General features: G+C 35.8%; 1 protein-coding gene across 1 annotated transcript in view; it reads right to left on the bottom strand.

The window, feature by feature from the left end:
- PRDM5 (PR domain containing 5) overlaps nucleotides 1-15,013 on the bottom strand; it is a 79,445-nt gene that overhangs the window by 46,892 nt on the left and 17,540 nt on the right. The window contains exons 4-10 of the mRNA XM_009887899.1: nucleotides 13,883-14,051; nucleotides 13,007-13,181; nucleotides 11,716-11,808; nucleotides 11,319-11,440; nucleotides 8,810-8,889; nucleotides 2,433-2,517; nucleotides 992-1,149 (exon numbers count right to left, since the gene is read on the bottom strand). Of these exons, the coding sequence (XP_009886201.1) occupies nucleotides 992-1,149; nucleotides 2,433-2,517; nucleotides 8,810-8,889; nucleotides 11,319-11,440; nucleotides 11,716-11,808; nucleotides 13,007-13,181; nucleotides 13,883-14,051 (882 nt within the window). The remainder of the gene's footprint in view (nucleotides 1-991; nucleotides 1,150-2,432; nucleotides 2,518-8,809; nucleotides 8,890-11,318; nucleotides 11,441-11,715; nucleotides 11,809-13,006; nucleotides 13,182-13,882; nucleotides 14,052-15,013) is intronic.

Genomic DNA, 15,013 nt, shown 5'->3' with positions numbered 1-15,013 from the left:
CAGGCTTCTGCATGCTTGCTGTTTTAGACAGTCATCACCATTTCATCCTGTGAGAGGCATTACTATTACTCTTATGTGATTTATGGCTCAAAGTGCAAGAGATGGTGCAAAGATCCTGTGCCAAATTCCCAGATGGCATATAACATGAGCCAAACTGCAAAAGACTTGTAAGTATGGGCATATCAGTTTCATCAAAAAAGGGGGAAGAGAGGGGGAGTATTTAAAAAATGCAAAGGAAAAAAAAAAAAAAAGAAAAAAGAAAAGGGTTCCAAATACTGGGCACAAAACCAGACAGGTAATTATTTTTTTTCTTTCTTTGTTTTTTACAGTCTCATAATTCTGAAAGAGCAGTCATGGATATAGCCTTCCATTAAAAATGTAACCCCAGGTTAAAAATAATGACCAGCATTATAGAAATTAGGTCAAGCAGATTTGAGCTTAAATCAACAGAAGTGGAGCATCTCTTCATGAGCCTGTTTTTCAGGTAACGCTTCTTCTGATGTTGTTTTAATGTGTGAACTCTACCCAGTGCAAATTCAGTATAGTTTGAAAGCATCTGCTGCTAAGTCCAACAATGACTGCAACGGGACTATACTTAGTTTTATTCAAATACGGTATTTTTTTAAAAACAAAAAAATCAGAGACATTTTAGACCAGTTACATTTTTAACTTGGTAACCTGGTATTAAAAAAAAAAAAGGCAAACAAACAACCAAAAAAAATACCCAGAAAAGTCAAAATAGGGATTTGTTTGATGCTTTTAACCAAGTAACTGATTTCCTTCTACTTATTTCACTTTTTTTTTTAACTAGAATTCATTTAGTATTTTGAGATTTTTAATATAACAAAGAACACTAAAAAAATACATTCTCCAATACTTTAATCCCATGTTTATAAGCATGCCAGAGCTTAATGAAGAACCACTTAAAAGAAAAAAAATCTGCAAATCTGAGGCTGGCAGACCTGTAAACAACAACAGCAGAGTGCTTTACCTTCTTGTGATTCTTGTAAACATTTCTGTGGGCAAATCCCTTTCCACAAAGCTTGCATTTATAAGGTTTATCTTCACTGTGTATTATTTTGTGTGCAGTCACTTGATCAAGTCGTTTGAAGGACTTATTGCAAACCTCGCAGGTGTAGGGGCGTTTTTCTGCAGAAAATGAGTGGGGGACATTTAATCTCCTGTTTATACAGGGGGAGAAGATGAAAGGCAGAGACAGTCATCTCCTCAGAGAGATTTTTGCAATTAAGTCAACCCAATTAAGATTAAACCAATTAGAAAGACATCTAATGCCCTTTATGTTAGACAGTTAAGTCACTTCACAAAAGATGAGCCATGGTGTATCTCAAGAAATTGGCACATTCTTTGCAAGAATCATTGCTAAAACTAAATTCTGATTAATTAGCTTAAATCAAAAGAGAATGACTTCAAAGAGGAAAACCCTGTTTCCAGATTACAAATGTGAAAGAGGGCATGACAGTTTAAATGTTTTAAAACTTAATTAACAATATACATATTAGCTTCCAAAATCAAAAGTTCCTATGCAAAAAGCCTTTATGCTTCAACTGGTGACTGCAACTTAACTACATTAACGCTCATCCAAAAGTGTCAAAAGAAAGCTAGGAGCCTCTGAGATATAGATTATGTTGTAAGAAATCAGCTTTTGATGCGGACTGATACCAATAAAACAGTACAATTATAAGCCTGTGCTGCTGAAAAAAATGACATTTTTAAATGCTAATGTATTTGACAGAACGATGTTTGTGTTTCCATTGTGTTGGTTGGTGTTTCTAATCACTGGTGAAATACATAGACATTAGACTGCAGTGATCAGAAATCCTGGCAGAGCCAATTTGTGTCACACTGTCAAACCTACAGACAGGCCACTCCCCACTCACAGTGACCTGTTCTGGCAAAGGACAGGTACAACGAAACATTTGTGTGTGGTCTATGAAACAGTGTGGAGTACGAGCTGCTTCCTCTGACTGGAAACTACGTGCACGAGTCCACTAACAGATATATAAATATACATATATGAATGACTGTTTCCCTTTTTATCACAGATCTCTGTCTGACAGGATTCCCCAGCTCCCATCCTCTTCGACAGAACTTTCAATCACCGGTTCTTCACCTCCTCTATAAGCCAACTAGCAATCTTTTGGCCCGTCCCAGGTAACTGACATAATCTACTCCAGCTAGCATGAAAAAATAGTTGACAAAGCAGCAGTAGGAAGGTGACTATAGCACTACGCTTGGATTTTTGAAAGGCTTAGAAAGGGTAGCTTAGGTGGTTTCCGTGGAAGCTGAGATTTGCTTGAACCAGGACAACACAGAATTCATCAGGTCTTCTATAAAAAACTAATTCAGGTAGAATTGAATATATGTTAAATAGATATACACACATACAGCTCTGCGTTATTTTTGTACGTTACCTGAATGAGTTATCATATGGCGTTTTAGCTGGTTAGCTGAAATAAATTTCTTGTCACATTCCTGACACTCAAAGATCTCATGGACCTGCAAAATGAGTGTTTAATGATAATTAAATACGCATCTCAAACAAGATCACACATCTTACATATACAAAAATTCTCTAACAGACCATAACTATTTCTTAGCCAGTAGCTATACTAATACTCATTAATATTCTGTGATTTCCCCCTTGCTAGTCCCTTGGTGAACAGTACCTCTCAAAAAATATTCATCACCGCAAACAAAAAATTATCACTAAAACTACATTTAGAAACACAGGTTATTCAAATTTACAATATCAGAGCCATTTAAAATATCACTATTACAAAAGCATTAAAAAGAGATGCAGAATATCTTTTCAGAACATTTCTTTCTAGTCAATAAGACATAAGTAAAAATGGCACAGTTACTACTTCATAACTACTGTAAGAATTTTAAAAAACAAGTACTATCAAACTCTTTCAGGACTGTTTCTCTTAAAAGCTTTCAGAGGCAAAACAGTGGATGGGAACCAGTGTCTCTTAAGAGTGTAAATGCAGTAAACATCAGCAGGCTTTTCAATATCACAGAACATAACATCGTCAAGGACTAAATGATGAAAAAGTAAGAGACAGTTGAGAGCTGCAACTTCTGATACTTATTAAAAAAAAAAAATAATCCTGTGTTATTTATTATTCTCCAAAATCACAACACATACGTAGTTCTCCACCTGTCATGATTACCATTCACCTTCTGCTCTATATTACATTTGCCATCAGCAGCCTCCCATCAACCTAGTCACAGTGCAACTTAACATGCGTTTCGGCTCTTTGAAACTGCAGCCTTAGACAGCAAAACTTCCAGGCAGAGATCACATTTCATAAAGCTTTTTTTGGAGAACTCTATAGCTTTTCTGTAGGAGAACCTAGCAGCTAAAAATAACAAATATTAAATGTTCAACACAATACTATAATGAAAAACATTTGTGGACAGCACAGTAAAAAAGCTCAACTAAGACTTCCACTTAAAACAAACAAACAAACAAACAAAAAAAAGAGATTCTCCATAACTATTCTGCCTTGTAATGTTTTTATGCTGCTACTTACAAACTAACTTTAGAGCAAATGAGATGTTTTAATAAATTAAAATTGGTTATGCTATTTCCTGCAATCTCTGCAAACTTGCACACTTTGGACAGTGATGCTTAATGAAATGCCCAGACAGAATCAGCAGGTAAGCTCAAATAAAGATTGTTTGTTCTAAATATTCTGGTTCACCCAGCTCCATTTCAGATCAATTTCTCTTATATGCACACAACCTACTACTCTACCCTTTCCCAAAATATCTACATTTTTACTTAGACTGTTGACTAAAATTTACATAATTCTGCAACCAAGTGCTATCAGAATCTCCCCCCCGCCCCGACACGATTATTTGAAATAACTTGTAAGGTATTCTTAAACATAATAGTTAATATATCAGAACCCAGATTGTGCTTTAACACTATACAATGTCTGATTTCAACTTATGAGCATTGTTTAATAAATAGTCTCATTGAATACATTTGCATTAAAACAGACACTTGCAGGCATGTGCATTAAAAAGTTACAGCTATCAAATACGTATTCTATAGCTGGTACTCTTTAATCAATTCTTTAGAAAAGAATCAGACAGGCTTGTGTGCACGTGCATTCAATAGCTGTAGCTATCAAGCATATATTCTATAGCTGGCACTCTAATCAGTTCTCTAAAAAGGCATACAATTACATGGTAAAACAACAGTAATAAAATATAGCAAATATTTTTATGAATAATGATATTCAAATGGATTTTCATTTTAAGAAAACTCATCAAGCAACATGCTCTATGAGTACACAGGCTGTAATACCACAGGCAAGTGCTCATGCTATGATTTATTTGTATAATAAAATTAGTCTCATCAGGGGGCTGTACTAGCTATCAACACAGCCCTCTTACATTAAAGTCAGACCATACTTAAAATTGTGTTGTAGGCATTTGAAGAGCTACACCTTCAGATAACAACTAAGTGCTAAGTGCTGTACAAAACAGCAAGCATCTGAACAAGATTAATATATGCTCAGATAAATACACTTACAGGACTGACAAAATTTTCATTGGGTCTATTGAAAAGCAAAAGGTCATTCAAAAGAGTGTTTGGGGTGAAACTGAGCTAAAACTTTTCCAAAAACTAATTTGAATTTCAATCTACCACTCCAAGTACTGGATAAGACTCTTGTCTGTGGGAAGGCAGTGCTTTGAGAGAGCAAGGATATGAAAATATTGTATCCAGTTGAAATTATTAAATGTTATTATGAATTTTAAAGCGGAGATCAAAATTTGGTTTCCTGTCTTTCTGTGGCTTTCATAGTGATCACAAAAAATAAAGACTGCACAGTAGAACAAAACACTGTCCGATGTCAAACAAAAAGGGCAGGGACACTGGGAACTGGCAGGTGAAAAAAGGGGGGCGGAGAGGGAGGGAATAACATATGAAGTTTAAGAGTGACTCTCCTCACCATAACTGCAGGAAGTCCAGCTGTACAACAAAGAAAGTTAAGGGGTAATCAGGGATTTTTCACAAACAGTAAAACACACTCAGTCTCTAGAACAAATGATGGGTAGGTTGCTTCTTGGTTCTGTCATCTCTTCAGCAGACTGTGCTACAGCATGCCTCTTAATAGAATCTTACAGATTCATGTAAGAAATATGCTAAGAAATACAGAAGGGCAACAGCACAAACTAGTCTTACTGGTGAAGCACAATCCTACATTTCATACAGGCATTTGTTTTATAACTTTTTGCAAAGTCAAAAGCTTTACTGCCTTACACTCAAAGATGTTCTTAATCTTTCTTAACAGGAGAATTAGGTACTTTACCATTGAAAACACCTGCCTGCAACAAAAGTCAGAAACTGACTCCACAGCTGTACAGTCCAGAGGCATATCCCCGCAATCTACCTACAAGTACTGAAAGTGTAGCACTATCAATTCTGACTGCATCAGCCTGGGAAAAGAAACTAGCAACACTGGTATGTGATGGAATTTTTCTTCCATTTCCACCTACAGAACTGTAGAGCCTTGGTGGAGAGGCCTGGCAGCCTGTGCTATTCACATGTACTTGCTCAATTAAGTTCCCGTTAGCAATTCAAATCCAAAACATGAGGCACCTATTTTGAAAGGTACAAAAGGAACCCTTTAGCAAGAATCTGCATCAATGAAGATAACACTCCCCTCACTCGCTTGCTCACTGTTATCATCATCAAATGATTGAATTTTGCATTTTACTTAAACTTCAGAACTCAGTATCAGAATATAATTCAGATGGTGTTTCATTTGCTCTGGCAGTAGACATCACAAATCTGCAGAAATGAGATTTTACACAAACCTTTTCATTCTATTACCCAGTATTCTGTAAACTCCTGTACAGCACTCTCCGAGTTGTGTTTGCTGGGAATTTATTTTTTTTTTATACTACCATACCACTTAGCAGCCCAAATCATGAACTACTATAAATATCAGATAGAAGGATGTCACTTTACAATTGGAGAATAAGACAAAAGAGAACAGGTGGATATAGACAGAATGGAAAAAAAGAAAGATACCAATCACCACAAAAAGCAATAATATCAGTGGATCAGCATCAAAATTGTTAAAGTTTTGCAGGCATCATGCAGGAGGAGGGTTGTATTATGGTAAGTAGTTTTGGAAATCAAATATAAAATAAACAATGCAGATGAGAGTATTCTGGGTAGGACTGTAATCACTAAGGAAGACAAAATCAGAATTCAAAATGATATTCACACTCAATGAAGCTCCAAAACACTCAATATTTAGGAAGGAGAAATCAATTGCACAAGTGTTAAACGATTACTAACAGTTTACATAGCACCGCTACAAAAAAAAAAATCAATGAATTCCAAACAAAATATGAATAACAAGATTGATGCTGCTGTTAGAAAGCACTGTCATTCTGAGATGTATTATTAGACATATTCTTTGTATTAATAAACTCAGGACATTCATTCCACTATACTTGGCACTACCAGCGGCTCAACTAAGCATCACGGCTCTTCTTGTTTGGGCAGCTGACTTCAAGAAGCACATACGTGAAAAAGAGAGAATCCACAGGAATAAAAAGCTTACTAAAAGAACAAGTACTTTGGAAAAACAGATGCATGAAGAAAGGTTGAGATAATTGTGTTTGTACAGTCTAGGAATTGCAAATAGAGTTCATAACTTTGCAATATGCTAATTGTAAAAAAGATGACAATGGTGAATTTTTCTTGGCATTCTGTCAGATAAGACAAAGAGCAATTAATTCCATTTGCAGTAAAGAAGATTTAAGTAGGACATCAGAAAAAAAAAAAAACGCTGGACTAATGAACACATTCAAAAAAGCTGATGGCACTAAAGCTGGAAGTGAGAATACAAAGAGACATCTATGGAAGTGGTAGAATTTTCTTTAATGGAACTTTTCAGGAGATGAGATGGCACATATCTAGGATGATTTAGCTACATGCTTACTCCCCTCTGCAAAAGAGAATGGGCTAGAAAACCTCAAAGTGGTGCCACCAAAAATTAGCATGATACAAGCAACAGTCTGGAAAACAAGAAGGTAAGACTAAGGCACAGAAGATGATGACAGCAAAGTTTAATTGTGCATGGCTAAGAAAGGGCTTATCTTTTGCACAAGCAAGCCGCAAGACACACATAGCAAAAAATGGGGTTAAATCAAAGATGACATGAAAGTTACAGATCTGAATGACCATGTCTTCAGAGAGTAAACAGATCTCAATCTCCCCTACAGCCACTCTCTTTACCTTCTTTCTCTACATTTGTCAGATTTCTCTCCTTCTGTTATTTGTGCTTATTTTCTATTATCTCCTATACTTTACCTTTCTATTCATAACTTTTCATTCTTTACATTGACAGGAAATGGGTGGAAAAAAAACCTCTTTTCCTCCCTGTTTCACCTATTATTTTCTTACTGATTTTATTGCCTGTCTAAATATTTTTGGTGATGCTGGTGATGGATCCTGCCCCAATTCCTACAAAAGCAAAGTAATTCAAAGAAACAGAAGGTATGAGCTCTATGCACAATCTTCTTCATTATCTGATGTAGGCTTGTGAATGTGGAATATCAATTTTCTGGATGTCTTAAAAGAGGAGCCAATCAAGAAGAGGAAATAAAGTTTTATGCACAAATGGTGATTCTTAAGATGAACAAGTGCTCAACTGACCTACCATCAATGCTACTTGAAAAGCTTGTTAGTGCGTGTCATAGAGTCTGCAAAGAATTACAACTACTGAAACAAAAGAAACGTTTTAATAAAATGGACACACTAGCCATTGTATTTTGGATTTTCAGGGCCACCATAAGGTGTGTAAAAATTGTAATTACATGCGGCAAGGCATACCGCGATTTGGTCTGAAGAGTAACAAAGTACAGCCCTGTTAGACAAGAAATGATGGGCATATTAATATACACAAGGAGAAAAACAAATTAAAAAGGAGGGGCCCCACCATTTTCTTTGCAGCAACGTATTTTAATTGATATCATCTATATCCTCAATGGATTCAGGTTATAACCAGGGTATTATTAAAGACTTACAGTTAATCTGATAAACAGTACAATGTAGCTTTTTGTAAAAACAGAATCTCTCGGGTTTTAGTGATTTATCAATTTAATCTTGCTGGGACTTCCTTTGGGTATAATGGATTCAGAATCTCATATTCTTAGTCCATCTGTATTTCTATATAAACCCCTTTATTTCCAATAGATGCTTTTCAAACCGTTAACCCCTCCTGTTCTGGTTATAAAAGATTACGTGCATAAACAAGAAGGCATTAAAATTTTGTCATTGAGGAAGAAATTTTTTTACTACTGCATAACGAAATTACATATAACACCTTTACTGGTATGTCACAAAGTAGTAAGAAAGATTGATTGTATTTTGCACAAAATGTGAAGGCTCATGAGGCTATTTTATGGTCTGTATGTATCATATCATTACATAACATAGTTTTACATTTAGCTTTAGTGTTTAAGAATGCTGAAAAACAGCAGGCAACATTGACTTAAAGTTAGAATGCATAAGTGATACAAGCACAAACGTTTTTGTATTTGGTAAATACACATTAAAATTTTAGGAAGATTTTTGGTTTAACCAATTGTGACTACAAAAATAAATACCCACAGTAAAATACATTGGGTTTGTAACCATGAAAGAGATTACCTAAAGGTTTGCATTACAGCAGCTTTCAAGTGACCTAAGCACCACAGTCTCACATCTTAGTGAAGTCAAAGCCTGCTGTGGGTTAGCCTTCATCTTACTGACCTTTCGATGCTCTTGGAGATTTGTTGCTGAGGAACATTTCTTATTGCACACTGAACACATCAGCTTCTTCCTAGAATTTCCTGAAACAGAAACAAAATACCACCAACATCTTAAAAAGGAAGTGCTAAGAAAGAGCTGAAATATTTCCACTGAGTTTGTGACTTTCACAGGTCATTTGACTGACATAAGATTTTACATTTGTATCCCATCTTCAAAGTGTTCCATATCAGGATTTCTCTGTGGGTGTCCAACAAACCAGTTACTGGTGGAATGTAAATCAAGAAAACTAGAACAATAAAGAAAAAAAACTTCAAATAGATGTTATCACACATCACCAATCCAATATGAAGAGCACAACTCACAACTAAGAACAACTCATTTTATAACCAAACAGTTGATTTCTTTCAGAAGTCAATACAATTAATATCTTCAAAACCTTTATACTAGAGCTTTAACAGAAACATTGCTGAAACATAACTGCTGTTAGTGCAGCAATAACAAAAAAGATCCCAAACTGAAGTCAAACCCACCATTTCCCATTTTTCTTTATTAAGAAAGCATTAAGCATTCTACTATATAAAATAATGTATTATTAATGGTCTTTAACTGAACAAGACAGGGAATTTGTATTAGTGCCAGATCATGAATTGAAATCTCATCTAAAATGTAAATTTCAAAACAAGCTACAGGTCAGCTAACAGATGTATTTTCCTTCCCTTTTCACAGTTGCTTTAAAAAGTGACAGAGCATTTAATTGAGTTTATCTATTATTTACCTTTTGAAATTCATTTTAGTAACCCACAAAGCTATTTTATTACAAGGCAAAGCCACCACAAACCTAATTCTTTGTTTATAACTACATGCTCATGCAAGATATTTCCTTATGTTCATATTACATTGAATACTAAAAAGAACACAGAATGAACAAGGTGAGTACTGCTTAGTCAAGCACAGAGGAACTATGGTTCATGAACTAGCTTATTAGATGGCTTCCAGCTTAATTCTTCAGAATCTCAGCATCCTAAATTTTTCCTGCTCTTGCTGTCCTAAAGAATTCATATTATGTTGATCCTTCTTAGTACAATGTACACTGTCAATTGATTGGTTCAATACTTAAATTTGTAGTGTAAAAAAGTACTTAATCTCACATATGCACTTGCTGTTATAAAACTTACAAATAGTTACATTTACTAATATACACATAAATACAGAAGAATACACTTAGTACTTCAACTTACGAGAACATTAATGAGACCTTTTCAGAGGAGAGAAAGGTGATAGTGAATATCTGTTCACAGCTTTGCATAACGGGCAACACATGTAACAATCCTTTCTACTTTCCCTTGCCTCCAGGTAACACAAGGCAGGAAGGAATTCTAGAAGTGTTCCTCAGCAGTAGTGGGTTATTTTCCTTCCTGCACTGACACCAGTTTTGATTTCTATGACTCCCAAGTGGTAAAATAAAAGCTCCACTAATTGCGCAGGCAGAGCTAAAACAGCCTCCAGGCATCTGCTCTCAGTCATGTCTGGAGTGATCATTCAAGAGATTTGTGGAATTTGTGTACTGCTACATAACTGACCAAAGCTAAACCTAAACATAATAATGCTCATGTATGAAAAAAAAATAAGAAAAAAAAAAAAAAAACAAACCAAAACCAAAACTTACCAATACTGAAAAAAAGAGATAAGAACAGTTTTATAAGAACGGTAGTGGAAGGGTTTCTATATGCTGTAAGAGTTTGGCAGAAGAAAGATTTCATGTAATGAAAATCTCACAAAGCATCTCAGTGCTGTCACCATCAACTAAAGACTGTTTTCTTTGCACTCTGGTATTCTGCTGTCCCCACACATACTGATCTTCCATTGACATGGAGAGGGGACATGCAGAGAGAGCAGAATGCCAGAACCGAGATCTGCATTGTGGACCTGAGAGCAGTGTTTTGCCCTTTCATGAAAACAGAGCGAAGTTTGATTGAAAACTATTGATTCACAGTGCACAGATATAAAAACACTAGGGCCTAACGGGACCAGTGGATTGTCTGTTCTGGCTTCCTGCACAACAGAGGTTATAGAAGTTTATGCAATACGCTCATCAAGCCTAATCGTTTGTGAAGCATGTCTTCCAGAAAGACATCCCATTGTGTCCTGAAAATACCAAAAGATCAAGAACTCACTACTTCCTGTAGCAGTTTGTGCCAGTGGTTGATTTTCCACACTACTGAAATGTTTTGCTTTATCTATTATTTGCCCAGTTTAAACTTCCCCCAATTCCTATTACATTTTCTAAAGGAGACTGATTCATCTGGTATACAGTAATTTCTCCCTGAGGAAGGAGGAATAGTTACTCTTGCAATTAGTTACTTCTTAATTTTCTTTTTGATACAAATGAAGCCATTAAAAAAGAAGCCATTAAAAAAGACACCAAAGACAAGTTTACCTTGATTTGCAAATTTAAGGCTGTAACATGCTAGAGGGCTTATATCCAAAGAAACATTAAACTCTCTCTTACCACTGTGAACATTTTCTTTATGTTTTTTCAGGGCATCCTTACTCTTGAACCTCTTCCCACAGCTATCTGCCTTGCATATGAATCTGGCATCCCCTCTGCATGCTTCCTTGTGCTGTTCATAACTATATGGAATAACCAGTAAAAAAAAAAAAAAAAAAAAGCACAACACATAAAGCAGTAGCTACAGAAACCAGACACATAGCAAGTACTCTGAGCTTAACGCATGCTGCACTGCAGAGTTCCAAGGCCACCTCATGCATTACTTACAGCAAATAGGAATGAAAGCATTTGACTTCTTTCACTGTTAGGATTCACTTAAACTAATAAGCTTGAAAGCTAACATGCAAAGGGAGGCCAGCAATGATATGACAGCAGTCCAGTAACTCAGACACAAAACCTCGATTCTGAGCTGAAGGAAGTATTGCAAACAGAGCACTGAAAACTTCTTGAAGAGTCTCCTGGGCTGATATTCTCTGTGCATTGAAGTACACTAAATAAAAAAAGAAAAAAAAAAATCAAAATAAGAGGAACATTCTACATCTTACGCAGGCTTGCAGTAGCTTAAAAGATATATACAGCTCTACAAATCTTTAAGTAGGTGAGTGATCTATTACATATGTGAAGTATCCTGGAATTTAGCAGGAGTAATCAAATGCATAAACAGCAAGAGTCAGGATCATACTGCTGTATCCTCACAAAGATTAATCTTACTTCACATGATGTAAAAACTTATTAACTAGCTATACAGCACAAGTACAACCTCCACTACAGACTAGAAGGAATAAGTAAGTTCAAGGCAGAATATTTCATTGCCTCCACCAAATATTTCTCTGCTATGTAATTTTATTTATTTCCATGAAAGAACAGAGATCATACAGAGCTGCCAGTTCTAGGGATGGTCACATTATTCATATGTAAGAGAGATCAATTTATTACCAGAGCAGCCTTTAGAGCATTCTATGCAATATGAGTCTGTTTCTTTCCAATACAACAGAGTTAGATTAAATGTATTCTCTATAATCACTTAAACATCTAATGTACTATCTGTAATTAAGTGTATAATAAAAAGTAGTATAACTATTTAATTACAAGCAAAAAAAATATAAACAACAAAAGACAAAAACATTTATGTTTTTGTACAAAAGTATAATTGTAAGGTATATAACTTCAGTGACAAAACTGCGTATTTGCATATCAAGGACAGTAAAGATGTGCTCTCAAGTTTCGTCTTTCATGTTTCTATTTGGGTTTGTTCCATCACCCAAATATTTAATAAAGCAAATGTGAAGCATTGTTTTTCCTTTTTTTGGTCCTCCTAGAACACCATTTACTTTCTTCCAAATCTTACTTCAGTTCTGTAACAACATCCACAGCTTAAAAATTACATCTCCTAAACTACTAAATAATCCACTGATGGAGACCAATGTTTTTTCCACCAGATAGCAGCTCAGATCTGATCTACAGTGTATGATTTTAAAACTTAAAAAATTAGCAACATTTTTGCGATTCAAATTGAAGTCTCCAACAAATACAATAAAATAACATATTAAAACACTAATGTAAAGGGTAAGGGTACAAATACACAAGCATAAAATTAAAGCTTAAACTGTGATTAAGCCAAGAGAAATAAATGATTGAATGAAATTGATTTAAATGATCGCTGAAAACACACTCCTGTTTCTACTCACTGTCTTTGTAGAGCTTGTTTAACAGGGAATTTCTTTCCACAGTTTCGGCACTTAAATTCCTTTTCTTCACTGGGTTTTTGGTGCAAAGTCTGAAGATGTTCAGCTAGAATCTCCTGGCTGGCAAAACTGGATTCACAGTTTGGGCATGCATGGTCCTCTTTACAGGTGAGGGGATCTGCATGATTGGAGGCAAAAAAAAAAAACAGTACAGGAATAGTTTTCAGGAAATATTTTGGTTGTATTAAGAGAGACTCTCTGCCAGAAACGGATTATGCAAAATGGCATCACAAAATTCACAAAATACATTGTCTCTGAATGGATTATAGACAGCCTATCTTGAGTCAATTACCATCAGCATTATTGAAAATAGATGCAAACTATTAAGTTGGGTGTGACTTAGGCTGTTAGCCTAAATTAGTCATCCAGGTTGTCTCTACATTGATAAAGATGCGGGAATTCACCAGACAGCTCAGGTCACCTATCTTTCCTTAGACATCTTACCTTAGGATTAGCTAAACAGTTTTATGAAAAGGTTTATTTCTCTCCCATCTAAGTAAGAGGGAAACTATCCCTCTTAGAGCAAAAACTTTCATAAGACTACATGTCAGGTGAAATGAGCTCCATCTTTAGACGGTAACTTCTCATGCAATCTAGGCTCACTTATTCACAGGACAGTCTGCTTCTTCTTAGGCAAGGAAAATAACTTCAACTCAAACCAAAATAGAGATTAAAATCCTATAAGAGCTCAAACTAAACGTGAGGAGCCTTCCAGTTGCCCAGTCCTATACAGTGAGTGTTCTATTTCCTCTTTGTTACTACTTGTAAGCTCTCAAGTTATCCTATTTTTTACATATTGCTCACCTGCAATTTTTTCACCAGCTGGTTGCACTTCTTTATTGTTGCTACTGTCTTCTTCTTCCTGGATAACTGTTACTTCTTCCTCCTCCTCCTCCTCTTCTTCCATGTCACTGTCCAAGTACCCAATCAGAAGTTCTGTGTCTGTTTCAATATCTTCCACAGCCAGATAGAAAATATTTTCCCCTTCCTGTTGCAAACAGTAAGTGGAAGCAATGAAAAATTACATTATAAAAAGTAGCATCTAGAGACAAGTATGGCACCCTGAACTAATATTAGCCCTCAACTACAGAAGGACTGGCTCCATTCCTCAGGGAGCACAATGCTAGAACAGCCTTTCTGAGATTTCTTTCGCAGTGTGGCTGCATTGATAAAGTGCCCTTGTATTCTGGTATTCTCAAAATATTCCCCTGCTTCACCTGTGAGGCTTTTCCAATATGCACTGTAGACTAGACCAAGGTGAAGGTGTTGTTAAAGTTCTCGTCTCCTGCCACACTCTGCATGACAAGAACTTCAGAGTTTGAGAATGAAACACTGAGTATTAGAAAAATAAAATAATTTACATAACCAATACAGCTTTAGCTCTGTCGCCTGTTGGCTGCATGAATTACAACCCAGCTTTCAGTAGCATGTTTACATAGTGTTATTTTCTCTCTCTCTCTCTCTTAAGGCCTCAGCCTTCTTCATGAACAGGCTTTCAACCCTGGTCAGTTATCTTCACTATCAAGTTAGCAGGCATATCTGTAAAACATACTTGAAACCACTAGATCAAAACCCTGTACCAGTTTAAATCAGTGTAGATCCACAGAAGGCCAAAGATCCAGCCCGGATTCTGCACGAAAGGACAAACTACATAATAATAAGCTTCAAAACCTTCTCCAAAATGAATAAACAAGCTTCCAAAGATACATAAGCTAGCAACTTTGGTCTTTGACAATACTTAAAGTTACCAAGGTTGGCATGGGAAGAGGCGAGGCGGGGGCGGAAAGTATAGCAAAACCAGCTGTCTCCTAAATTGAAATACAGACCCTTTTTTTTTTTTTTCCCCAATATGTGAACCAACTGCTTTAACTACTACCCAAAACACCAAAGGAGACTCCTTTTTACGCAATGAAGACTTATGAAGACTTCCAACTTCTATCATAAATCTTA

The sequence above is a fragment of the Charadrius vociferus genome, unplaced genomic scaffold, assembly GCF_000708025.1.
Source record: "Charadrius vociferus isolate BGI_N301 unplaced genomic scaffold, ASM70802v2 scaffold806, whole genome shotgun sequence".
Classification (NCBI taxonomy): Eukaryota; Metazoa; Chordata; class Aves; order Charadriiformes; family Charadriidae; genus Charadrius; species Charadrius vociferus.
The sequence above is the reverse complement of the archived record's forward strand: the minus strand, read 5'-3'. Positions and strand labels throughout refer to the sequence as shown.